General features: G+C 40.1%; 1 protein-coding gene across 1 annotated transcript; it reads left to right on the forward strand.

Moving 5' to 3' along the window:
- The first annotated feature begins 1901 nt into the window (after positions 1–1901).
- abcc2 (ATP binding cassette subfamily C member 2) lies at positions 1902–23504 on the forward strand. The gene is made up of 32 exons (XM_079169343.1): positions 1902–1992; positions 3867–4043; positions 4412–4552; positions 4640–4780; positions 4921–5043; positions 5201–5256; positions 5342–5597; positions 5748–5953; positions 6495–6672; positions 7005–7259; positions 7918–7983; positions 8298–8435; positions 8539–8685; positions 8767–8851; positions 8991–9057; positions 9184–9310; positions 10358–10534; positions 11023–11190; positions 11426–11609; positions 11791–11926; positions 12175–12277; positions 12370–12589; positions 14471–14625; positions 15594–15749; positions 15870–16069; positions 16454–16580; positions 16719–16820; positions 16997–17140; positions 19128–19286; positions 19369–19535; positions 19973–20167; positions 23219–23504. Exons 1-32 carry the CDS (start codon positions 1948–1950, stop codon positions 23346–23348), a joined length of 4731 nt encoding a protein of 1576 aa, XP_079025469.1. The 5' UTR covers positions 1902–1947; the 3' UTR covers positions 23349–23504.
- Positions 23505–25047: the final 1543 nt, after the last annotated feature.

Here is a 25047-nt window from a genome sequence, read left to right on the forward strand (position 1 = left end):
GAAATGATTAATATAATGAGAGTGGCAAGCAGAAAAATGATGGAAAAGTTACAACTAAAAGAAGTTGATATAGAAGAATGACAACAAAAGCAGTAATGGTAATTGGCAATAGCAAGCAATGCGACTAATAATAATAATGTTTGTAGCAGTGGGTTCAGATATAACCACTATCCATGGAAACCTGCGAGGAGAGAAAGCACAAAGACTCCGGGGAACAAGCAAAGTCGGTAATGTGCATTAATGGGACATGAATTCATACAGAAGGAGAGAGAGAGAAGAGGAGAGAGGAGCTCACTGTATATCCTAGGAAGTCTATAGCAGCATATCTAGGGGCTGAGCCAGCCCTTACTATAAGCGTAAGGGAAGTCTTAAGCCTACTCTCAAATATGGTGAGAGTGTCTGCGCCCCCGGACTGAAACTGGAAGCTGGTTCCACTGAAGAGGAGCTTGATAACTGAAGGCTCTGGCTCCCATCCGACTTATCAGATTCAGTTCCAGCACGTGTCACGTGGCTATCATTGGTGCTGTCCACGCAATGAGTCAGCCATATTACTACCCCCATGTGGATGTTATCAAACATGTAATTATTAACCGCCACACAGTCCAAGTATTCTGTTGTAGAGATTGCCACGGTCCTTGACAGACCTGACGCACACGCTTTGGTGCTAAAAGAAGTTGTATTTGCAGCACTGTAAATGAATTACTATACAACAAATTTGCCTTGGACATGCTGAGTAATCATTTTACTCCATTGCAATTCAGGCAAGTTGTATCACAATGTTTGCTTGTTGATACTACTAATTATAGTAATATAATCATGTTTACCAAGGTGTTCATCAGCTCTGTTGTTGTTAAATTATTTAGTTAGAAATTGGCCGTATAAAGCTGGGAACATGCTGAAGTGGTTGCATCCTCTCTGTTTACATCGTATGAGGCTGGATGGCACGCACACACACGCATCGCAACTACAACAGAGCGGTACTGTTGATACATTGTTGTGTCATGAGTTCATCTCCCTCTTTAAACGCAGACAGACTTTTTTTGTTTCAGTGGTTTGTGTTGAACTGGCGTCTGGTAGCAATTTACCTCTGGAAAGGTCTTTTAAAAAAAAACTCGACATTAACATGGCACACGAAGAAGACCCGGTGATTTTACACAGTAGCACAAAACATCGTTTTTTGGTCATGTACTGTACATGTACTGTCGCTGATTCGAATGCATGATTGCCTAAAACTAATCTCATGTGACTTGAACATAAGTCTCCGTCCAGAGAAAGTGAAGGCAACCAGAGTATAAGTGGAAACACAACAGGAAAAGGGGTCTAAAGAGCCCTCTCCCTCCCCTTCCCTAAACACATTCCCTTTTTGGGTGGGCCCTCCCCCTAACACGAGGAAAAACAGCACAGTAATACTTGTGCAAGCTCCCCTGTCTCCCTCTCTTTTTCTCTTACATGCAGCCATCTGCCTGAAATGTTGAACTTTAGACAAATCAGAGCGTTGAGGAGTGTCTGTGGGCTGGTCAAGGCAGGAGTTTTTCAATGACTCTGAGTACAGTATTTGAGTTATTCATTCTCCCATCCGGACGGCTGGATGTGTGTCTCTTCCAGACGACATCAAACGAGTACTGGCAGAGGACAACCCTTAAGATCTTCTGCCTCAAAAAAATATAATAAAATCAAGACGCAAGTTAGGCGTTAACCCATCTGCTTTTTTTTCATTAATCCAGTGCTGCTTTCCACTTCACAAGGAGGCTGCAAGGTTCGGTTAATGCTTAAAAGCCTCATGGCTCAAAGTCCCACAGAGTCACGTCCTGCAATTGTCTCTGGAGTGTCGGTGGACAGGGGAGAGAGAGGGAGCGTTTGAGCCGAGCTCGGCAGCAGTGGAGCAGAGGGTGAGAGGCGTCTGATTGTCTGATCATCTGAAGGCGACTGAAGTGATCAGTGTGGACCATGTGTGCTGCAGCTCTGGAGGAATACTGTGGGTCCGTCTTTTGGGTGAGTTAATGGGGGTTGGGGGGGGGCAATGGCTTCACTGTGGCCTCCAGGTCATCTCAGTTGACACAGTTGACTCAAAAGAAGAAAAACATTTAAAACAAAAAATCTCCGACAAACTTTCTTTTCAGTTTTGTTCTGTTTATTTTGTGTTCAACATGTTATTGCAAAATGACAAATATAAAGCTTGTTGACACATTCAAAACAAATGAGCTCTGTGCGCTTCTTAATAAAGGTTGTACAATTGCAAGATTCCCACATCTCTCTGTGGTGTTGGTACAGGTGCTCATGTTCTTGTGTCTATTCCCTTCAGCATGCGTGAGACATGTGAAGACATGCTATGAATGTCACAGATAACAGTTCAACATGAAGAACTATTATCTGAAAGCTGTTATGTGTTGCCACCCCTGTACACAGTGAGCTCAGTGAACATGTGACTGACCGGTAATGACTCTTCTGTAAGATATGAGTCAGCTTTTCTGTTTATGAGCTATACGCTGTGTCTTTATTTTTGTTAAAGAAAGAAATTGGGGAAATGCTACACACTGTGGTGTCAGCTTCTTGCTGCATTTCTTTGTCATTTGACTGAATATCTTTGGTTCTTGTAGTTTTTGTCGGACAAAACATATTTGTAGATATCCCCTTTGTGATAGGCATGTTTTCACTTCTTTGTTTCATAGACTAAACTGTTAATCAATTAATATAAAATATATGAACCTCTAGTGAAAACAAGCGTTATTTGTAGCTGACAATTTTTCATTTAGCTGATAAAAGCATCTACACAATTGCCTGAGAAAAATACCTTAACGCTAATAAACACATGATGCCATCCAGAAAACATAAAAACATTCACTATTATTAGTATCAAGATTGTAGCCTGTGTAATGGCTCATCCGTATTTTCACTTGTATGCTGTTGGATCCACTGCTTAGTTTAATGCTTACCTTTGTGAAGTCAAAGACTGGATGACAAAAATGTTTCTTCATCCGACTCAGGAGAGGTCCTTGTCCTTGATATGTGCTGGGTCAAAACACGTTATGCCATCTGCTGGATCGTACCAAGACTGTAGCAGGAAATCTTGGCGTCTGGTTGGACAGTGATTTTGACAGAAATCATGTTTTTATAATCTTAGAAATATCTCAAATATACGATCTATCTTAACTTGTAAAGACACAGAGACCCTTTTACACGCCTTCATCTGATCACAGCCTTTACACTGGCGTGAACCAAAAATCTATTGATCGACTCCAGACTGTACAGAACACAGCTGCCAGGCTTTAAACCACAACCGAGAGATGCGATCGCATCACTTCTGTTTTATTCTGTCTTCACTGACTCCCAGCATGTTTTTTACTTGTTTCTTTTGAAGATGATGATGTATGACATGTCTGTTTTGTTGAGCTGCCTTTGTGAAGCACTTTGTAACATGGATTTTGAAAAGTTCTGTCTCGTGAAAAAAATGATATATTTGTTATGATTTTTTGCTAGTAGTAGTAGTAGTAGTACAGGTTGAGCAGGTGATAAGTGCTTGAAATACTTTTAAATCATTTGATCACACGTTGAACTCATCAGTGTTTCGCTCCATTCACTCCACATTCCCGTTAGTCCATTTCCAGTCCATCTCCTTGTCTCTTCTTCTAAAGTGCAAATTATTCATGCAGCTGTGCGTACAACCATGAGCAGGGATTTAGGGTTTAATTAAATACGAGTCACCGTTAATTCCATTTCTGATCGGGGAGGTGTTGTGGGTCTCTGGGGATACACGGATGAGAGTGCCTTTGTGTTTGCCTTCCTCTGATACTAGGAGGGCTCTGTCATTCAGTGAAAAGTTCTCCTTGTGTGATGTAAGCATGTGTGTGTTTGTGTGTACACCTCAGAATGCTTCATATCTGAATAGAGAAGACCCCGACCTCCCAGTATGTGTAGAGCAGACGGTGCTGGTCTGGATCCCCCTGGGGTTCCTGTGGCTCTGTGCCCCACGACACTTACTGTCTCTCTGCAGGAGAACACAAGTGGACACAAAACACTTGTCCAAGCGCTACATCTGCAAACAGGTAATTAATGCACACTGAAAGGTACGCTGTTCTAGTCATAATTGATGCTGAGAGGAGAGAGAACAACACGTACCCCATAATTATATAATCTTGGTCCCAAGTGGGCAACGATACTATCTCCTCCAGACGTTTTTTAGAAGCTTGAAATGGTAATCTGTGGCTGTTATGTTATGTTATATGGTATTTTATCAACAAAGAAGTTCAACTACAGTTCAAAAATCTTTATATGGACTTTGTTAAATGTTATGCTCCCCCCGTCATGTCAAATTCCTTGTATGTTCAACATACCATGGCAATAAACGATTCTGATTCTGATTCTGATTAATGTGATTTAACTGTCAATCTTGACTGTCTTTTCCTCCCCTCAGCTTGTGGTGTGTCTGTTGTTTCTGACGGCCATAGCAGCCCTGGCAGTCACATTAGGAGAGGATTTTGGCCCAAGCAAAGTTTCAACAGTGAAAAATCCTGGCGTATACTACGCAAACCCTGTCCTGTACGCAGTCACATGGGTAAATATAACAGGTTTTGTACTGATTTATTTGGTGCTCAAGATTTTTTTTAAAAGGTAATGATTCTTTTCATGATTTCTCTGTTAGATCCTTCTGCTGTTGTGCCAGGAAGGAGCGAGGCGGAGGGAAGGATCAGTAGACTCGGCCACTCTCTTCGTCTTCTGGCTTCTCCTGGTTCTGTGCGACATCTTCCCTTTCCAGACCCTCCTACGAGAGGCGCTCAGGCTGGTAAGAGCAGAGACGGTAGTTCAAGTCATGAGCAAGGCATTAAGCCAGCTGGAAGAAAACTGGTATCCTTAATCAGGCAGAATGCAATCACTTGATTTGATGTATTCTAACTCTCTGATACACTCATTTGTAACCAACAGGGAGAAATCAGTGATTCCCCTCGTTTCTCTCTTTTCTACATTTCCTTTGGCTTGGAATTGATTGCCCTCATCCTCTCTGCTGTGGCTGATATTCCTCCGGAAGCCGAGGAGCTTGTCAAAAAGGTATCTTAGCACCCAAATGGAGGCATTTTGGGGTTTTTATTTGATACTGCGAGATTCATAATAATATAACAACAAATATAATAGACTAAACCTTCATCATAAGACGGCCTGCGTTGAACGTAATCCAACTGAGTGCTTTTATTGTTTTTATCCACAGAATCCAGAGGCAGGTGCTGCCTTTTTGAGCAGAATCACTTTCAACTGGATTACCAGGTAAGTTAGAAGTTGCTACGGTAAGAGTCCAAGCAAACACTCACACATGTACGCCTCAACGTCCAACTTCTCCTTATTTCTCCAGTATGGTGGTGAAGGGTTACAAGCGGCCCCTGGTTCAGGAGGACATGTGGGAGCTGAACGACGCAGAAAGCACTGGTGTCATCAACCAGCGCTTTCAGTGTGTCATGCAGTCGGAGTTGGGTGCTGCTCGGGTCCGGTTCCAAAACAAGTTGAAAATAAAACGGGATAAGAGCAGAGGCAAAGCCCAGGACGAGTCCTTTCAGAATGGCCTCTCCAACAGTCTGGGGAAAGGCGTCAGTCAGGATGTGCTGATGATGGTAAGAGTGTGCAGAGAAAAAAGCCTTTGACACACATGTACAGGACATTCTCTTGCACTCTTTAGTAGTGCCATTGATTCTCTGTTAGGTGGTCCAGATTGATTGTTATTGAGTAGAGCCTATCAGTGTTCGAACCTTGTTTTTCTTTAGGAGGAAAAGGAAAAGGAAGGAGAGGAAAAGAAGAAGAAAAATGACAAAAAGCAGGAGGAAAAGGACAAAAAGAAGGAGGAAAAGGACCATCCCAATTCATGGCTGATTTCCACCATTTACAAGACCTTTAAATGGGTTCTTATTGAATCGGCCTTCTTCAAACTTCTGACGGACCTGCTGGCTTTCGTCAGTCCTCAACTCCTAAAGTGAGTCACGTTTTCATTAACACCGTCTTTCAGGCTCCAAGATATGTTCCCTGATTTCCTGGAGTTTTGTTGTCAGAATATAAGCAGATATTTATTGATAGCGATTTAAAATTATTTCATTGCTCACAGAAGCCTTAATCTGCTTAGTCCCCAAAAAAGTAATACTGTTACTGTTTACTGCTGTTCACTGGTCAGTAATCATTAACTCAGCGTCAATAAACTCTCAAAAGGATATTGAGCTGTTTGCATAGCTTAGAAGGCTACAGGAACACTGAGCATCATGTTTGACTTCATCATTACTTCGTCATTACACTCCTGTAATGTTTTCATGTGTGAGAGTTCTAACCCGTTCAGCTTAACTATACACTACTCATTGGTTAGCTTGAATCACTAGGGTCTAGCAGGGGAGAGGGAATGATAAGGAATGAATAGAAATAGGATTCATAATGAAGGAAATCATTATAAACAGCCTCTAGATGCTTAAACAATCATAGTATCATAGTTCAGCTGCTCCATTAACTAAGTTTTTTACTCCTCCTAGATTGATGGTCCAATTCACTCAGGACAAAACCAGGTATACCTGGGAAGGCTATCTGTATGCAGTGCTGCTGCTAGTGGTGGCAATTTTCCAGTCTCTATTCCTGCAGCAGTACTTCCAGCGTTGCTTTGTGCTCGGCATGAAGGTTCGCACTGCCATCACGGCTGCTGTGTACAAAAAGGTAACATTCTACTAACTTTACCTGACACATCGTTACCAAAAGCAAATATATTACCATTCCAGTTCAAATCATAAGAAACGACCACATGTCGTTTATAACACCCGACCTAAGAGACAGCTGTGTGAGTGGGCTCATGCCTTTGTTTTCTTGCACTAGTTAGATACAGTAATTATTATCGTATCTTTGATGTTTTCAAACTTTTGTGATAGCTGTGCCTCCAAGAGCCCACTGCGCTGTATTCAATCTGTCGAGATAATTGTAACCTCCACCAAAATTGTCCTCCTCTTAATTCCTCCTCCGTCTCACAATCTCTTCTTCATCCCTTTTCTCAGGCATTGGTGGTGTCTAATGACACTCGTAAAGAGTCTACGGTTGGGGAAACGGTGAACCTGATGTCGGCGGACGCCCAGCGCTTCAACGATGTGACCAACTTCATCCACCTGCTGTGGTCCTGCCCTCTGCAGATTGTGCTGGCCATTATTTTCCTGTGGTTTGAGTTAGGACCTTCTGTGTTGGCAGGACTGGCCGTCATGGTGCTGATGGGGCCGATCAATGGACTTCTAGCTACCAAGGCCAGAAAAATCCAGGTCAGCAGAAATGCAAACTCATACAGGATTGTTGTTACACCTGTGGAATAAAGTGCACTGTATATATCGCAAATAATAGATACAATTCTGCTTTTGAATTTGAATTATAGCCTAAAATACTTTTTGTCTTCAAAATATAAGAAACAAGTAATATTGAATGCTAACCCATGTAATTTGAAATATGGTGCACTAAGAAGGAATACAATACACCAGGATTTACTTACCTTACATTTACACTACAAACAATGGAAAAGTATTTACATACATTTTTACGAATGTGATATGGGCCAAAGGTCCTTCTGAGTGCTTTGTGCTGAAATGCTCTGCTATATTTATTACTTATGAAACAACAGAGAGAGTGGAACCTTTTCAGCTCTTGACTCTTTATTATACTGATTATTTAGATAACACAGACAATTACTGAAACCACAGACACAAAAGCTAAATATAGCCGTCTTTATTTCCTGTGTTCAAAATGACCAATTTCGTGGTCAGCAACTCTCATCTCCAACAACCACATATTCATTAATCAAGAACAAATATTCTGTCTTTTACAAAAGCTATGGCTTTTAATGCACCTCTCTTCCCGGGTGCATTATTATAAGTTATTCTTACATCAGGTCAACAGGGACTAAATTACATGTCATCTTCTTTTCAGATAGAAAACATGAAGTTCAAAGACAAGCGACTGAAGATAATGAATGAAATACTAAATGGAATCAAGGTGAGTTAATGGCCCGTCAATGGCGGTTGGTGTAAGAACAGCACCTCTGTTCCCTTTTCTGAGTAAAACTATTTGAGGCAGACTGGTGAAGGTGGGGGACTCTGAGTGAGGCCTTCCTCAGATGAAAGGAAGTTATGCCTCAGGAAGAAGCTGAAATGTTATTCCTTAGTGACTTCCATTATACTGCATCCACCACCTGTGGTTTATTGACATTGACTACATTAGGTATGAATGCTATTCCTCTGTTCCCTCACCCTTCCTTTTCCGTGTCCTCTACTCCCTCGTCCCCCTCTTTGCCTCTCATCTCCCACCAGATTCTGAAGCTGTATGCATGGGAGCCATCCTTCCAGGCACAGGTTGAAGGCATTAGGGGGGAAGAACTTAAAGTCATGAGGAAGTTTGCCTACTTGACGTCTGTTTCCACCTTTATCTTCAGCTGTGCTCCGGCTCTGGTGAGTCCCGTTAAGGAGCTTCGCAAAAAGACGAGAATCGGCTGATCAAGGATGGTCTATTGCAAAACCCTTTTTTCTTACGCTGTCTTATCTTTCTTTTAAGGTTTCTCTGGCCACATTTGCAGTGTTTGTAGGGGTGAGCCCAAACAACGTGTTGACTGCTGAGAAAGCTTTCACTTCCATCTCTCTTTTCAACATCCTTCGATTTCCCCTGGCCATGCTGCCGATGCTCATCGCTGCCATTGTGCAAGTAAGGGAACAACAACAAACGGTGCACACACACACACAAACCAGACCTAAAAGACCACTAACCTGTTCTTTTGCACTTCAGACGACAGTGTCTAGAAAGCGCCTGGAGAAGTTTCTGGGAGGTGAAGACCTTGAAAGTGACATTGTGCGGCATGACCCCAGTTTCAGTATGTTCCCCGTCATTATTTACAGCTGTTCTTCCGCTGAGCAGTGAAGCATATTTATATACTGTATACATGTACGGTACATAATGTCCTCTCTGTGCATCTGCTTTCATTTGTCTGTGCTTCTGTGTTTATCTGCTAGACTCTGCTATTAGCATATCCGATGGTTCCTTTGCTTGGGAAAGAGAAGCAGAGCCTCTGCTGAAAAAGTATGTTTGTTGTATCAAACACAATATTACACATTTGGATATTACACTATATGGCTGCAAAACATTATATTTGTCCATACTGTGTTTCACAATGTTGAACATATTTATCTGGTGCTTGTTTGCCAGCGTGTCCATGGACATTAAGCCAGGTCGGTTGATAGCAGTAGTGGGAGCTGTGGGCTCAGGAAAATCCTCTCTCATGTCAGCCCTCCTGGGAGAGATGTACAGCACCAAAGGATTTATCAACATTCAGGTAACACCCTATTTCTCTCTTCCTATCTGTCCAACAATAATACTATAGCGTGTTTGGCAAGGGGCATATAATATTCACAGCGTGAAGATGTTTTTTTCAACTGCCGTAATAATTGAACATTCACTTTAGACCTGACCACCATCTGATCAACATCAGACCATCAGATTTTGCAGGAGTTCATTGCTGTTTGTCTGTTAAGCTTACAATACATGATTGAATTTCTTTGATGATTAAAGATACAGAATAACTCAGCGAGCAGTAATTACAATCATCAAGGATTCAAATACAATCAAGCCTGAAAGGCGTATTGCCACTGGGGTCCTCCAACATACAACACAGCAACAACATCGAACGAAACACCGTTTGAGAAGGAAATGCATACGATTGCAGAGCGGCGCAGCCTACATGTTCCAAGTTCTCTTCATAATGTAATTCAGGCTTCAAGTTACTGAGAAACCATCTTTTCAAGTCCATTTTGAAGTTGTGCTTTGATGTGATCAATATTAGGACTGAAGGAGGATTCTTTTTGTACAGCAGCAGCATAAAGATTATTATTTATATATAAATGATTACCTCATGTTAAATATCAATGTCAATGAACAATAATTCCATTTCTCTTGATCTTACTTTTCCTAGCAGTGCAAGCCTTTTTATTCTAAATCCAATTTTGAGAACTCTTACTTCATCAAGGTTTTACCCCAGTGTTAGAAATGTTTTGAGTCCAATATAGTAATCCATAATACTGCTGCTCTTTGGCTCAAAGAGCAGTTTTGTCCATATTGAATAGCTTGAACCATATTTTACTTCCTGAGAAATTCTAATACTAAAAGCTGCTGTAGCAATGTGAGTTCTTCAAACAGTTGAACATTGCAGCAGTCAAATAAGGCTTTTAAACCTTTTCTTTTTATATATTTTAATTTATGCAATGATTTATGTTTGGCCTCAGCAGGTGAAGTGTTTGATTTGAATGAAAACCATGGCAGGGGGCTGGACTCCAGTGTGGTTAGAAGGAGCTCTGTGCCTGACTCTTAATGTCTTTCTGTCCAGGGTTCCCTTGCCTTTGTTCCACAGCAAGCCTGGATTCAAAATGCCACTCTGAGGGATAACATCCTGTTTGGCTCGTCCCATGAGGAAAGCAGGTTCCAGGGGGTGATACAGGCCTGCGCCTTGGCACCTGACCTGGAGCTGCTACCTGGCGGTGACCTCACTGAGATTGGAGAGAAAGTAAGATTCAAGGATAGAGAACAACAACACAATCATAACTGAACGTTTGTCTCAGTTGATTGCAAAGCACACACAACCAATGGCAAGTGATGCCCCTTATTTTCAAAGACAATACGAATATAATTATTGTCGATGTACTTTTTATTTGATTGGGATATTAATTATCGGTCAAAACACCCTTCAGTACCACTGCTTTAGCATCCTTTAGCCCATTTACTCTGTTTTTTCCTGCTGTCATGATTTCTTCTTTCCAAATATGAAACCAACTAGCAGAGACTTAACATCTGCTAACAAATCCATTACAAAGTGGTTGTATTTGTCCTCATTGAAATGTAGTTCCAATACTGAAGATTCAACAGCTGAGGCTTATCTGCCAGCTGCCAGGCAACAGTACCCTGATAGCTCCTTGTATTTAAGAGAAGCTCCGGATGATCCGTTGAACTTAATATTGTCTTGTGTTGTTTCTCTCTTCTCCTCTGTCCTTATAGGGCATCAACCTCTCAGGGGGTCAGAAGCAACGTGTGAGCTTGGCCCGGGCAGCTTACAGTCAAGCTGACATTTATTTATTAGATGACCCATTGTCTGCTGTGGACGCTCATGTAGGAAAGCATCTCTTTGAGAAAGTAATTGGACCCAATGGACTACTCAAAGACAAGGTTTGTGCTGAGCTTACATTATGCATTGATCAGTAATATACATTTCACAGTAACATGTTAAATGTATGTTAGTATTGGTAGCAGGCAGTTCAGGATATGAATAATTTTAAACCAAAAGTAGGTATAATAAAAATGTAAAAAGTGGATTTACAGTCATTTCACAGATCTTACATATTTTCTTTTTTACTGTCCGAAGTGAATTATGATTTCACAGCCGAGGTCTTTGTCTGTACAGACTCGTATCCTGGTCACTCATGGAGTGGGCTTCCTGCCATACGTAGATGAAATAATGGTCTTGGTGGATGGAGTGGTTTCTGAGGTTGGATCCTACAACAGCCTTCGTGCCAGCAGGGGTGCCTTTTCTGAATTTCTGGACACATATGCCAAAGAGCAAAGCAATCAGACCTACTCAGAGCCAGGTAATTACACAACATTTTCTCACTGCATTTTGGATGTAAGCTGCACAGAATACTGCACTTTTGTGGCACAACCAATAACTGAGGTTGGAATATGTCGATGAGTTACTATGTGATCATGAGATTTATATACAGCTGCAAATTTGTAAGACACCATGTATGCTGTGTGTCCACATTCATTCAGATCATTACCAGGACGTGGCAGACGTGGAGCTCATACCTGAAAGAGAGGACACTCTACCCGACTCTCCTTTGGAGGACACAGTTTCTGTTACACTTAAGAGAGAAAACAGTATCCGCCGCAGCCAGCGAAATGGCAGGTTAGAGCAATGAAATGAAGTGGTGGGCGAAAAAAATAGAGGCACAGCTTATGTGAGTGAGGATTAATGTGGACGCAGTGGACTTCTTGTAGAGCACATGAGCAAGTCACTGCGATTACAAGATCTCAAGTGTCTCACACACTAATTCTTGTTTTCATGCACAGCATGGAAGAACAGTATTTCAATGTCCTACTAAGTATGTCTTTATTATGTTTTCTTATTCGGCCTTTTCTGTTGTTTTTTTCTAGTGTCAGACGAAGAAAAAATAGCTCCTTAAGAAAATCAGACAATGTCGGTGATCTAAAGAAAGGCCAGAGGCTGATAGAGAAGGAAACTATGGAAACAGGAAAGGTAATCCAAGTTTGATGCGATACTTTTTCCGACAGCACAAATGATACAAAGTTAGAACCTGTTTCTGAGCCTGTTTTCTCTCTTAAATCCAGGTGAAGTTCTCCGTGTACGTCCAGTACCTGCGTGCCATGGGCTGGGGATATACTGTCATGGTCTTCCTGGTTTACTTCATCCAGAACGTTGCTTTCATCGGTCAGAACCTGTGGCTGAGTGACTGGACCAATGATGCTGTGGATTACTACAACAAGACATACCCTAACTGGAAGAGGGACACCAGGGTGGGAGTGTTTGGAGTTCTGGGAGTGGCTCAGGGTAACTGAACATATAAACTCATTACAGTTGTTTTGTTCACAAATATTTCCAGATTCCTAAAATGTAGCTTCAAAGCTAAAATGAATGGTATTTCTCTTGGGGACTGTAAACTCTCCAGATTATGTAGTTTTACAATATTTGATATGCAACCTGCACATTGAGTTTCTATATGCAACATATTGTATTCAAGGAATAGTTTGACATTTTGGGAAATACGTTTATTCACTTTTTTTTAAGCTAGAGCCAGGAGAATATTAGCTTAGCTGTTTTCATGTCTGGATGGTAGAGATGGACACATTTTCATGGCCTATGTGCATTCACATCATCTGACAACTCAAAACAGTTGTACTAATATAAGACTATATCCATTAAATTAGTTTTATTACTTTAAGCAACAGACATGAGACGTCCATGTGTTTGGTTTCAGGCTATTCTGTACTGTTAAGCACCACATTGAATATATTAGAGCTTTCTAACAAATAGTTACATCACATAACTATTAAACTAAACATTAATCCTATAACTAAAATCACAGATTGCCATTTTCACATTTCTGTTTGTGTACAAATTATACAGACGAAGATATAACAGGTTTATTGGTGAGCTATAGAGGTGCTGATTAGCTTGTCCTTGAACTTTGGACAGAGCCAGGCTAACTTTTCCCCTGATTCTAGTTTGTATGCTTAACTAAGTTAGCCGCCCCCCTGGCTGCAGCTCCATACTCAACACAGAGTTTGAGAGTGGTGTTCATTTCCTCATTTAACTCTGAGCAGGAAAGTGAATAAGCGTATTCCAAATTAAACTATTCCTTTAATCTAGTTGCCTTGAAAGAAAAAAGCATTTTCTTTGGGCCATCATCTAATGATGTTAAACTAATGGGCAGATTAAGGTAATTGTTACCGCTAAATTGTGATTTTCAAACGTCGTTTATTTTCATTTTTGAAACAGCATCTTATTGTTACTTTTCACTAAACTGGCTAATGTAGGAAACTAAGTACAAGGAGGGGTTTTGGATGGCACAGAGGAATGATACCTTGTTTTTGTTTTTGGAGAGCAATCTGTTATTAGATTGAAGATCAAAAGAACAAAAGAAACGTATTACAGAAGAACAAACATTTAATAACTTGTAACAACTAGTACATATTTGGTTCAAGAAGAAATATAGTATCTTTGCTACGACTAGTACTAATACGTTTTGAAATGGTGGTTTACATTCTAAGACACAACAATATTGCAAAGGGCCGGACAAATTACCAGCAGCAGTACTTAATGTCCTACAGGTTTCGTTCCTGAATAGTAGTTGTTTGGTTTAATTCTTCCTTTTGTCACATGAGGGAATACAAATATGAATGACTGACGGTCAAAAAGCCATAACTGCATGTGCTGACTCTCACTTAAATTACATCTGAATTAAAAACGACAGAACACTCATTGTGATACTTAAAGAGGCTTGTGAGTGACTGAAGGTCAGCCTCTTAACGTTGCAATGATTAGAACAGATCTTTACACATTAGAAGTACACCAAACAAGGTTTGCTCAAAGGATGTGTTGGGTTTATTTTTACTGCTGCTTTCTGACAGAGAGTAATTGGAGTCATCACGCACTCCTGAAACAGGAAATATCTGATAATATACAGTATCTTGTCTCCCCACACTGACAGCTGCTCGAGTTTATTCAGAAGATTGCTCGCACTTTCGTGTTAAGTACATCATTTGGATGTTGATGATGGACACACTTATGCTAATCAACTGCACATACGATGTGTACATTACTCCAGAATTCTTCCTGAACTAATTTAGTGCTCTATTTGTATCAACTGTGGACAGATGGATTTCTCTGTGTGAAGATGTAATGATGCATTTTGTATATCTTTTCTGGCAGGCCTCTTTGTGTTCATCGGTACACTTCTGCTGGCCAATGCTTCGGTCGATGCGTCTCGTACCCTGCATTCAAGGCTGCTTAACAACATACTTCGCGTTCCGATGGTATTCTTTGACACCACACCTATTGGAAGAGTGGTCAACCGCTTTGCAAAGGTGGGGTTTATCATTTACCTTTTGATATTTGTGTCATAATTTACTTTTTTCTTTACTTTTTTTTCTTTCTTTTGATCTGGCTGAGGTTTTGCTGCCTATTTATTCTTAACCACGTGATTTCCTTAGGTCTGCATAAAGTCATCTCAGTTGATTGCCTTTCGCTCCATCAAAGCAATGTCAAATTGGCATTCATTATTGCCATGGAGACTCCATGGCTCCTAATGAACAAGTAGAACATTGAAGACACTGAATATAGAATACAATTTTGAAGCCATCTGAGCTCCTCAATGTGATAACCCTCTTCTTTCATGTTCACTCCATGTGTGCTCACCTCATGGCAGTCCACAGATGCTCATGAAAAATAGAGGGACCCATTGGGATTGGATTGTTTTTCCTCTGTTCTGGGTCATCTTGAAAGTACTGTAATAAGTTTCTGTGACGCCCAAGCCCATATCGCATTATAATGCATTATAATGTGATTATAAGTTACAATAAGTGGTCATTGGGTGCTTTAAGTTGTTGATGAAATTACTGAGGTATAGGCAGATTTAATACGCTACAAGCTGGTCATACGTCACTATAAGTGGTTATTGTTTGCTTTAAGTAATGTTAAAAACATCTCATTAAATCTATGCCAGAACAACTTTTCTCTTTACTTGAAGCACCCAATGATCACTTATTGTGACTTATAATCAGCTTGTAATTTATTATATCTGCCTATGCCCCAGGCATTTTATTATTTCACTTAAAGCACCCAATGACCACTTTGAATTGATTATAATCACATTTGTATTATAACAATGATCATAATGCATTGCAACTATAGGAATTATAATACGCTATGATACTTGTAACAACAAAATAATGTAATTATTAGTATGTTTGTAATGCATTATGGGTATGGCCGTCATTGAAAGTGTTACCGATCATTTTAATATAGACTAACTCTTCCATCGCTTGTTCTAAAGGACATTTTCACAGTGGACGAAGCCATTCCACAGTCCTTCCGCTCCTGGCTCCTGTGTCTGCTGGGCGTGTTGGGGACACTGTTTGTAATCTGTCTGGCCACTCCTTTCTTCACCATCATCATTCTTCCTCTGGCCCTGGTCTACTTTTTTGTACAGGTAAGCTGACCAAGTTAGCGCAAGAAAAAAACCTGAAAATGAAAAGTAAGGAACGCAAAACATTGAATTTGAAATTCAACCTTCCACTGTTGTTTTCTCTTGCCCTCTCTCTACACCCAGCGCTTCTATGTGGCGACTTCAAGGCAGTTGCGTCGGCTGGACTCAGTGTCTCGCTCTCCAATATACTCACACTTTAGTGAGACAGTGTCGGGTCTGTCGGTGATAAGAGCCTACGGCCATCAAGAACGGTTTCTTAAACACAATGAAACCACTACTGATGAAAACCTCAAGAGCCTCTACCCGTGGATAGTGTCAAACAGGTCAGACTTTGAACTCCAACAAACTCACTCGCTGTTTTCAAATCTATTCTTAAGACTCACCCGTTCTTCTCTACCTTCCCCTAGGGTCCCCGCTCATATATGTTTCCTTTTAAACTTTGGTCTCTAAAATTTGTCAATAATCTGATTTACTTTTAAACCTGAGTCTTGAACTAAATTATTGTGTCTAAAATGTAATTCATCCTATTTTAATCCTTATTATCACATGGTTCTTTCGTGTGAATTTAGTTTTAATGTTCTGTAATTGTTTTTACCCTGTATGTGATGAACCTTGAGTAGTGGCTTGTATTTTAAAGTGTGCTATATGAAATACATTCATAATTGTTGATATCCTTATGTTTGTGCATGTGTTTCTTCACTCTGCAGATGGCTGGCCATTCGTCTGGAGTTCCTTGGAAACCTGGTGGTGTTTTTTGCTGCTCTGCTTGCCGTCATTTCTAGGGATTCTCTGGACAGCGGCCTGGTTGGCCTGTCTATATCCTACGCCCTTAATGTCAGTGACTCACACACTCATGACACACACTGCAGATAATGATGACGTGAATGTTAATGGCAATAATATTTGCTTGATGACGATAATGGTGGTATATTAATGCTAACAGCGCAACGGGGTCCTATTGCGGCTTTGCAGGTGACCCAGACCCTCAACTGGCTGGTGAGAATGACGTCAGAGCTTGAGACAAATATCGTTGCCGTAGAGCGAGTGAGTGAATACTCCGAGCTGGAGAACGAGGTATGTTGTATTGAGAGCTTTTTTTCTTCAGGTGGTGTCATTAAGTAGCTTTTTCCTTGACTTTTAATATGTCCATATTCTCTTCTCACCAGTTTCCATCGCTTAGGTCAGGATTAGACAGAGTACAGAACTGCTCCACCATTTCTCATCTACGCTGTGTGTCTTTGTTTCTCCAGGCCAAGTGGGTTACTGACACTCGGCCTCCAGAGAAGTGGCCCCAGGCAGGAAGGCTACAGTTTGACAACTACAAGGTCCGTTACAGACCTGGATTAGACCTGGTGCTTCATGGAATCACCTGTGACATCGACAGCACTGAGAAGGTCTGTGTGTATTTGTCTGTATCCCCATCATGTGGGCATGTCTGTGTAACAAGCCTGTAGGCTTTATCAAAGTGTACATCTTAATTGGACTGCTGAGTAGATAAATCCCTAGATCAGGGGTCACTAATAGGCGGACCTCGGTCCGGATTCGGATCCAGATGCCGTTGTATCCGGACCCAGGACCTAAAACCGATAGATAATTGAGAATTATTACATTTTGATGGAGAGCTTCCATTTTAACCGGCGCAGCTTTTTAAGCCTTTATGGCGCTTGTTCAGCGGTGCAAATCACATCACGTGATGCAGCTCAGTCAATCAAATATGGGTATTCTGACAAGTTTTCTTATTCGAGTGAGATGTAGATGTAGATGTAAAGAGCAGAAGAATAATTACGTGAGTCAGGGAAGTCATTTCACATGACGTTCTCCAAAGAGAGAAAAGTGGTCAGAGAGACCAGAGTCTTAAACCAAGAATGAACAGACTCTTATCGGTGATCAGAATCCTAACACATTAATTCACTGTCCAATGATGTTAACAGAGAGAATAGAGCTGAAACAAGTGGTTTAATAACCACAGATAAAGTCGCTGCACTCACAGTTATCTTGTTAGAAGATGAGAAAAATATAATATCCTGTTTTTTTCGATTGACATCACTTCACACCTGAATGAACTGAATTTAAAGCTGCAGGGCAATTCAGTGAAATAATTTGTTTCTAAAATGAATTACTTTATTTTAAGATGCACATTTTTCAAAAGCTTTCTGTTGTATCTGTTATTCTTTAATCCAGCCCTTATTTTACTTGAAATGAGAAGAACTTTTATTTATGTATTTCTATATATTATTTATAATCCATCCAGCTCAATTTGAAAACTAAGAACAATAATTGTTTAGATATTATTGTAATGTTCCGGACCTTTGCCCGAGGAGATTTTCTCAATCTGGACCTTTTTGGAATTTTAATTGAATGACCCTGCCCTAGATCAATCCGCCAGTATGCCTCAAAATATATCAAATATGTGTTTCGAGCAATATAATATAATATAAAACAACCAATTCTGTTTAGTTACAGTATGTAGATGCTGTTTATCATTTGCAATCAATTGTCTAACTTTAGATCAACAAAACCTGTAAAATCAAATGTAACAGGTTTGACATTAGAATAAGACAGAAAGGGATTTTTTTTTAGTGTCAAATTTCTGTCAGTTTTTAGCACTGACTAGATACTACAAATAGCAGCTATATTGCAGCCTCCTTTAGATGATGAGAACAACATCTACTTTTGTTTGTAGTACCATCTCATCCTGTGCCTTTCATCTTTAAAAAGGCAATATTGATCATGTGTTTCCTCTTGCCTGCTCTCAGTTGCTTTTCTTTGCAGCATTTTTTATTTATTTAATTTTCCTTGGTCTCATTTCTTGAATCTTTCATCAGTCTGGCTGTTATTGTATCTGCTGTGTGCAAACCTGCTGCACTGGGCATGCACAGCTAACGACATAAAAATGCACAACATATAGCCTCTGATGTTATGGAAGTGCCTGCAACAAGTCAGAGATGAAGCATGTCACTGATGGATGTGCTTTATAAGAGAGCTACAGTTACAATCAGACCCACTCCAAAGAAACGCTGCCGCTGTTTCTTAAAAGCTTTCAAAAACTCTGGAGCGGGATTCTAAAGGCACCTTGTTATCCATGTGACGAAGCCTCCAACAGTATTGCTTTGAATTTCTGTTGTTATATAATACAAAAACCCTCTTCTTCCTCCAGAAACAGGCTATAAAACCTATTTGAAAGCTACAATATCAAGGAATGATGTTGTTTGAGGGATGCAGTAGTAAAGTGTTGGTTTAGATTTGTATTTTGGTTTGGCGTGGGTTTGAAATGTCAAGACACATTTGGTTAATTAATTTAATATAATTGGGAATCTTTTATTTCTCTGTTTGTATTTTGTAAGTCAATAATTGATATTTGCTCTCTCTCCCTGCATACAGATTGGTATAGTAGGCCGCACAGGGGCCGGGAAATCCAGCCTGACCAACTGCCTGTTCAGAATCATTGAAGCTGCTGAAGGTCGAATCCTCATTGATGATGTAGATGTTTCCACAATTGGCCTGCATGACCTCAGAAACAGGCTCACAATCATACCACAGGTATACACAACAAACAACACAAACCTACACGCAGCATTCAGTTTAAAATGGTACACTGACCTATCCAACCCCGTGGGCTCAGGATCCAGTGTTGTTCTCTGGGACCCTGAGGATGAACCTGGACCCATTTGACAAATTCAGCGATGAGGCGATATGGAGAGTGTTGGAGCTCTCCCATCTGAAGGACTATGTGGCGGGGCTGCAGGAAACACTCCAACATGAAGTCTCAGAGGGGGGAGAGAACCTCAGGTGGGCCATGAAAATACATGTTACTCTTCTGAAAACTATTTTTTGCTTTGAGTGCAAAGCAGTTCACTTTCAGTTGGGTTCTAAAAATATTTAAACACACACACAGTTAACACTCAGGTAAATGGCACAGAATAAAGTTGAAGATTTGTAAAGATTTGTAAGATAAGGTAAGATATAACGCGATAGTGTCACAACCGGGCAAGAGGCAGTCATGAAACTGCACAGGTTTGTAGAGTTGAGATCAAAATCAAGGCAGAGTTCAAAGGTGGGTGTGATTCAAGCAAAGGCCCCAGAAGTAGGGTGGTAGGTAGTAGAGAAGGGGTCATAAGCCACTTTATAACCCTGGCCCAATTTTGTGTTGCAGCTGCTCAGATGGTTTGTGGTGTATTTTTACTCTCTGTGGGTTAGAAAAACACTTTTTGTCACTCTGTTCTCAGTGTTGGGCAGAGGCAGCTGCTGTGTCTGGCACGAGCACTGCTGAGGAAGTCTCGTATCTTAATCCTGGATGAGGCCACAGCAGCCGTTGACCTGGAGACCGACGACCTGATTCAGAATACCATCCGCAAAGAGTTCTCACACTGCACTGTCCTCACTATTGCCCACCGTCTGCACAGCATCATGGACAGCTCCAGGTGAGTTTAGTGTCACCTAATGTGTCTTGATGAAGTGTCTCTGCATTCATTTCTCGTTTTTTAACGTTATTCATGCATCATTTTCTCATGGGGTAATTCCACCCAATTAAGATGTGTTTGTTGCCAAAGGACACAAAATAACAAACGTTATGAAGCAAACAAACTGAAAATGCCATATTATTGTTCCTCTGCTGTTGCATCTACCTGTCTTTTATGACGGTACTAAATGGCAAAGTTATGTTTAATAAAACTCAAAATGTGCAATAAGAAACACATACATTTATAAAGAAAAGATAATCCAAACTCTAGGTCCTCTTTCTCACACTCCAGGCCTGTTGCTCGATTTATTTAAGCATTCAAGACTTTTTGTCCATGATGGCTTGAAAGTTTAGCCTAACAGTTACTTGTTGAGCTTGAAAACAGCAGTTGGCAAACCAGTTATCCACTTGCTTGTTTGTTTCGGAGCTTTTGACCATATCACGCGTAAATGTACGTGTTCAAACTTACCATTATTCTGAGGACTAGCTTATTGTTGTCCAAATATTGCAATTATTTCGATTATTTGTGTTTGTTTAATTTTTTTCTTATTCAGTCCCAAACAATGGGCTCGTCTGACTCAGTATTTCATGTGGCAGGTGTTCCAGCAGTTAGGGTGCAACCACTGTTGTGACAGAAGCCTAACAGCCACAGCTGTGAGATCCAAGTCAGCTCCTATATGCACATCTATAAAAAACATAAACATGAAAGTTATGCGAGACTTCAAAGTCTCCATTGGCTTTGCCTGGATATGCCGACCGTACCATAGACTCGGGGAGATTTTGAAAAATAAGGATTCCATATTTGAAAATAAGGCATCCGTTTGAAATCGACTTAGTTTGGTGTGAGTAGTGTCAACGACACCACCTACAATTTCCCCCCAGGAAAGCATTAGGACGTTTTGAGACTCAAAGGTCACACATGTTCAAAAACACTTGAAGAAATGTGATTCCAAAAGGATATACAGTATATATCAATTTTATTGACAATTATTATCTTCTAAAATGACAGGCAGTCCAACTTCAAAATACAGACCAGTGCTGACAACAAGTTAGCTGCTCTTCAAATATTTCCACACTACCCGATACATGTGCGCTTGTCCCTGAAGCAGAGTGTTGGTTTCCCTCTATTGTCTGTATTCTATTCCTTCTGCCAAGAGTTAAATATGGCTCTTCTAATTAAGGGATTTCTCTCCCCCATACCATACGCTGCATTAATCATTTTGTATACTTTAAGAGCCGTCTTTGCCAATTGATCTGCTTGTTTCTTTACCTTTATCAACCATATGAGCAGAGCCTCAACAAAACTGCAATTATAAACCCATCTTGATGTGAATTTCTATCATGAGATCTCCTCTCATTGTTTGTCTCGATGACAAACCTCTGAGAGTCGCTGCTCAATCTGAGCAAATTACTTTTAAATTAAACTTTAATGGCTGTACTTGTTCTATCCACTTACGGCCAAACATGATCGCAGTTGCAATGATTTCTGCTGAGTAGATTGACAATTTATTGATCAGTCTGCAAAAATCCATGGAAATATCTTTGAAAATATACTTACTACATTACATTACAGTCATTTAGCAGACGCTTTTATCCAAAGCAACTTACAATTCAGAGTCTATCACAATTCTACACCGTAGGCACAACGACGGGAGCAATTTTGGGGTTAAGTGTCTTGCTCAAGGACACATCGGCATGCGACTAGCGGAGCCGGAGATTGAACCGCCGCGCCCCTGTTTGAAAGACGGCCCTGCTATCCACTTAGCCACAGTCGCCCACATAAATGAACATATGGATCTGGGAGAATCCACGGAGGAACATCTCTTCAAACAACAGATGGAGATACCCATCTTTTCTACAGTCGTCCCTATATTCCACCTAAAACCTCTGTCATTAACCTCAGTATACTCCCAGCATTCACTTTAAACATCAGTGGGGGTCTTTCCACATCCTTGTTGTCCCTACTAAGATCAAATGGCAACTCACCAGCTTTTACTAAAAGAGTATTTATTGCTTTTACCATATACTTCCATATTCAATAAATAAACGGAAGGGAATCATAACGGTCTTACACTTTTTTTGGCAACATATATTTTTACACAGTACGATTTAAACTACATGGTGCCCCCACCCACAAAGGTGTATAATTCACAACAATAGATTAAAATAAATAAGATAATAAATACAAAACATATGAAATGTGAAGAACCTAAATCGTAGCACTTTCTGTAAAGCCCATTACTATAATGCATTATAAACACTTAGAATATGTTTTAATCTGTTTATAGCTCTGTATAGTTATAGTTAAGTATTCAAACAACACATTACAAAGCTTTTTATAATGACTTATACAGTCAAGTATCATATTTCATAATTGCTAGTCACTACATTATAAAGTGCTTTATAATGTGTTATGATTATTGGTGTAAAGTATTGCAGCACTATAAGCAGATTATAACACATTATGTTTATAATACTGTACAGTAGTCTATGTCTGTGTGCATGGTCTTGTGCAGCACACAGTATTTGTTTTACAGTCCTTTACAGACATCTGACAAAATCAGGTCCACAACGTGTTGGCCACTAAAACGTGAACTCATGACTTCATCAAACAGAGAACTGAAGGCACTGCCATCTGCAGCACTTTTATAGCAGATGCTGCCCTCTGACCGCATTCCCCATTGGTAAACAATGCTTCCATGGAAATACAAACAAAGCCAATGTTTACATTTTTCTTATAGGGTCATTTTAGGAAAAGTCATCAAATTTCCAGGTTAAAAAAATGTATTCATTTAGGGTGTTTTCTCCGCTGTTAAACTTAATGGTGGTTAATTTTTTCATCCTTAAGAAAACTCCAGTGTTTTGGAAATTTTCCGTAAATTTACCGACCCTTTGCAACCCTATGCATTACCCCTTTACTTTCACCGGAGGCCACCAGAGTAGGGCTTATCCATCCATGTTTTTCATCAAAGCATCAATATGTTCCACTTCCTGCCTTGTTCTTCCTCCACAGGGTGATGGTGCTTGATGCTGGTAAAATAGTGGAATTTGATTCTCCAAGCAACCTCCTTCAAAAACATGGCCATTTCTATGCGATGGCAAAGGATGCTGGAATTACGCAAGACGAGACCACAGTTCTCTGATTTTGCACCTCTTACTTTTTGCACAATTAACTCGGAAGTACATTTAGATTTTTTAATACAAACACATATTATAACATCTGTATTTATAGGGAACAATAGAAATAAATCATATTTTGTATGTAAATTATTATTATGATGCAACAATAAAAAACCTTTCTCAAATACTGCTTGTTTTTTATATACTGCATCAGTTGTTTCAACTCTCTGTCTTATTGAACACTAACTGGGTCTTTAAATGAATTGTACATTTTGGAAAATACACTTATAATGGCAGAGAGTTAGATGAGAAGATGGATACCGCTCACATGTCTATCTACAAGAAATTGACAAATGAAAACCATTTTGTACAGATTAAACACATGTAATGTGTTAATTAGTGAGTTTTAGTGGTGCTGGCGGGTGGATTTTGTTACTTTCTGACAGGCACTCAGTTTTCCCCTGTTTCCAGTCTTTTTCCTCATGTTTAGCAGACAGGTGTTAGAGTGATATTTATAGTCACATGTAACCCTCTGCCAGAAAGTGCGTCGTGCAGAATGGCGGGGCGAAGATCACTATCGATCAGCATGTGTGGTGATCATTAGATGCTCTCTCAGTCACATTATGCTGTGATGCGCCCTGGTAACCGGGCGTCTCCTCCATTTAAAACAATATATACAAGTATCTAGTTAAACCGACCAGTCTGATGTGTTTAGATGTCTATCGTTATAAAGTATCAGCCATGGTGTCCTTTTCAGGCGACATGAGACACACACAGCTGTGCGCAAGGGCTCTTCACTCTTTCGCGGCACGTCACGGAGCCGGCGGATTTATCAACAGGTCTCCGAAAATCTTCAGATGCTGCAGGGATTTCATAAACTTAAGCTTTTCACACACTATAAAGCAGCTGTGGACAGCAGATATTGAAAGTAATTGCATTGCTCATTCACATGTTCGACTGTCTTGCATGTCAAAGCAGCTGCATTGACTTGTTTACAAGTTATATCAGCCACTTTTGAGAGAGAGAGAGAGCTAGCTGTGTATTTTTGATAAGAGAGCTGCTGGGCTTCACCCTGCATCTTGTTCCTCTAGAAGGTAAGTCTACACATTATTGATCCAATATACCTTCTCACATTAACTGACCGATAGTGGTTCTGAAATCTTCTTTTCTTTTTTCAACTGGCTAGATTGGCAGCATAATAGGTTGTGCAGTGTGCGCTCTGATTTTCATTTCAATAAGATTTCTATTCAACAAAAATGAAATGTTTGACAGATGAATTTAATTGCATGCACTCTAAATTATGTGCAGGATTAGAGCGGAAAATTCAACAGGTTTCTGAGTGAATGTGTTCAGGATGGCTGATTCACAATGATAACCTCTCTATGGTTAAGCTTTGTCAAATATGTATTTGTCTGTTATTTGCTGAATGTTTTAGTTTGTGTCAGTGACCTAATCCTAAATGTTTATGAATTTAATTACCGTAAGTTTAGGTTAATCAGCATTTTTCTTGACAACTGCAGCTGAAAATCACTGTATTTGCTATCAATCTTAAATGTAATATAAAATATTAGCTAAAAGAGCAAGATGGAAATTGTGCACATTTAAAAAATGCAGTACTCCAAAAAAAAAAAATGTACATGGAATAGTTGATTGTGAGATCTATCCCTTCTTATTTTCTTCTCTCAAAGACAATAATCGAGAGGTCACTCTCTCATAAATATC

The sequence above is a fragment of the Pholis gunnellus genome, assembly GCF_910591455.1.
Source record: "Pholis gunnellus genome assembly, chromosome: 11".
NCBI classification, from domain to species: domain Eukaryota; kingdom Metazoa; phylum Chordata; class Actinopteri; order Perciformes; family Pholidae; genus Pholis; species Pholis gunnellus.

Excerpts from the sequence above, each read along its gene's own strand:
- abcc2 (XM_079169343.1), top strand. The coding sequence starts at position 1,948 with ATGTGTGCTGCAGCTCTGGAGGAATACTGTGGGTCCGTCTTTTGG. Across the intron at positions 4,553-4,639 it reads TCCTGTACGCAGTCACATGG|ATCCTTCTGCTGTTGTGCCA; the intron begins GTAAATATAACA and ends TTTCTCTGTTAG. Across the intron at positions 11,927-12,174 it reads CGCAGCCAGCGAAATGGCAG|TGTCAGACGAAGAAAAAATA; the intron begins GTTAGAGCAATG and ends GTTTTTTTCTAG.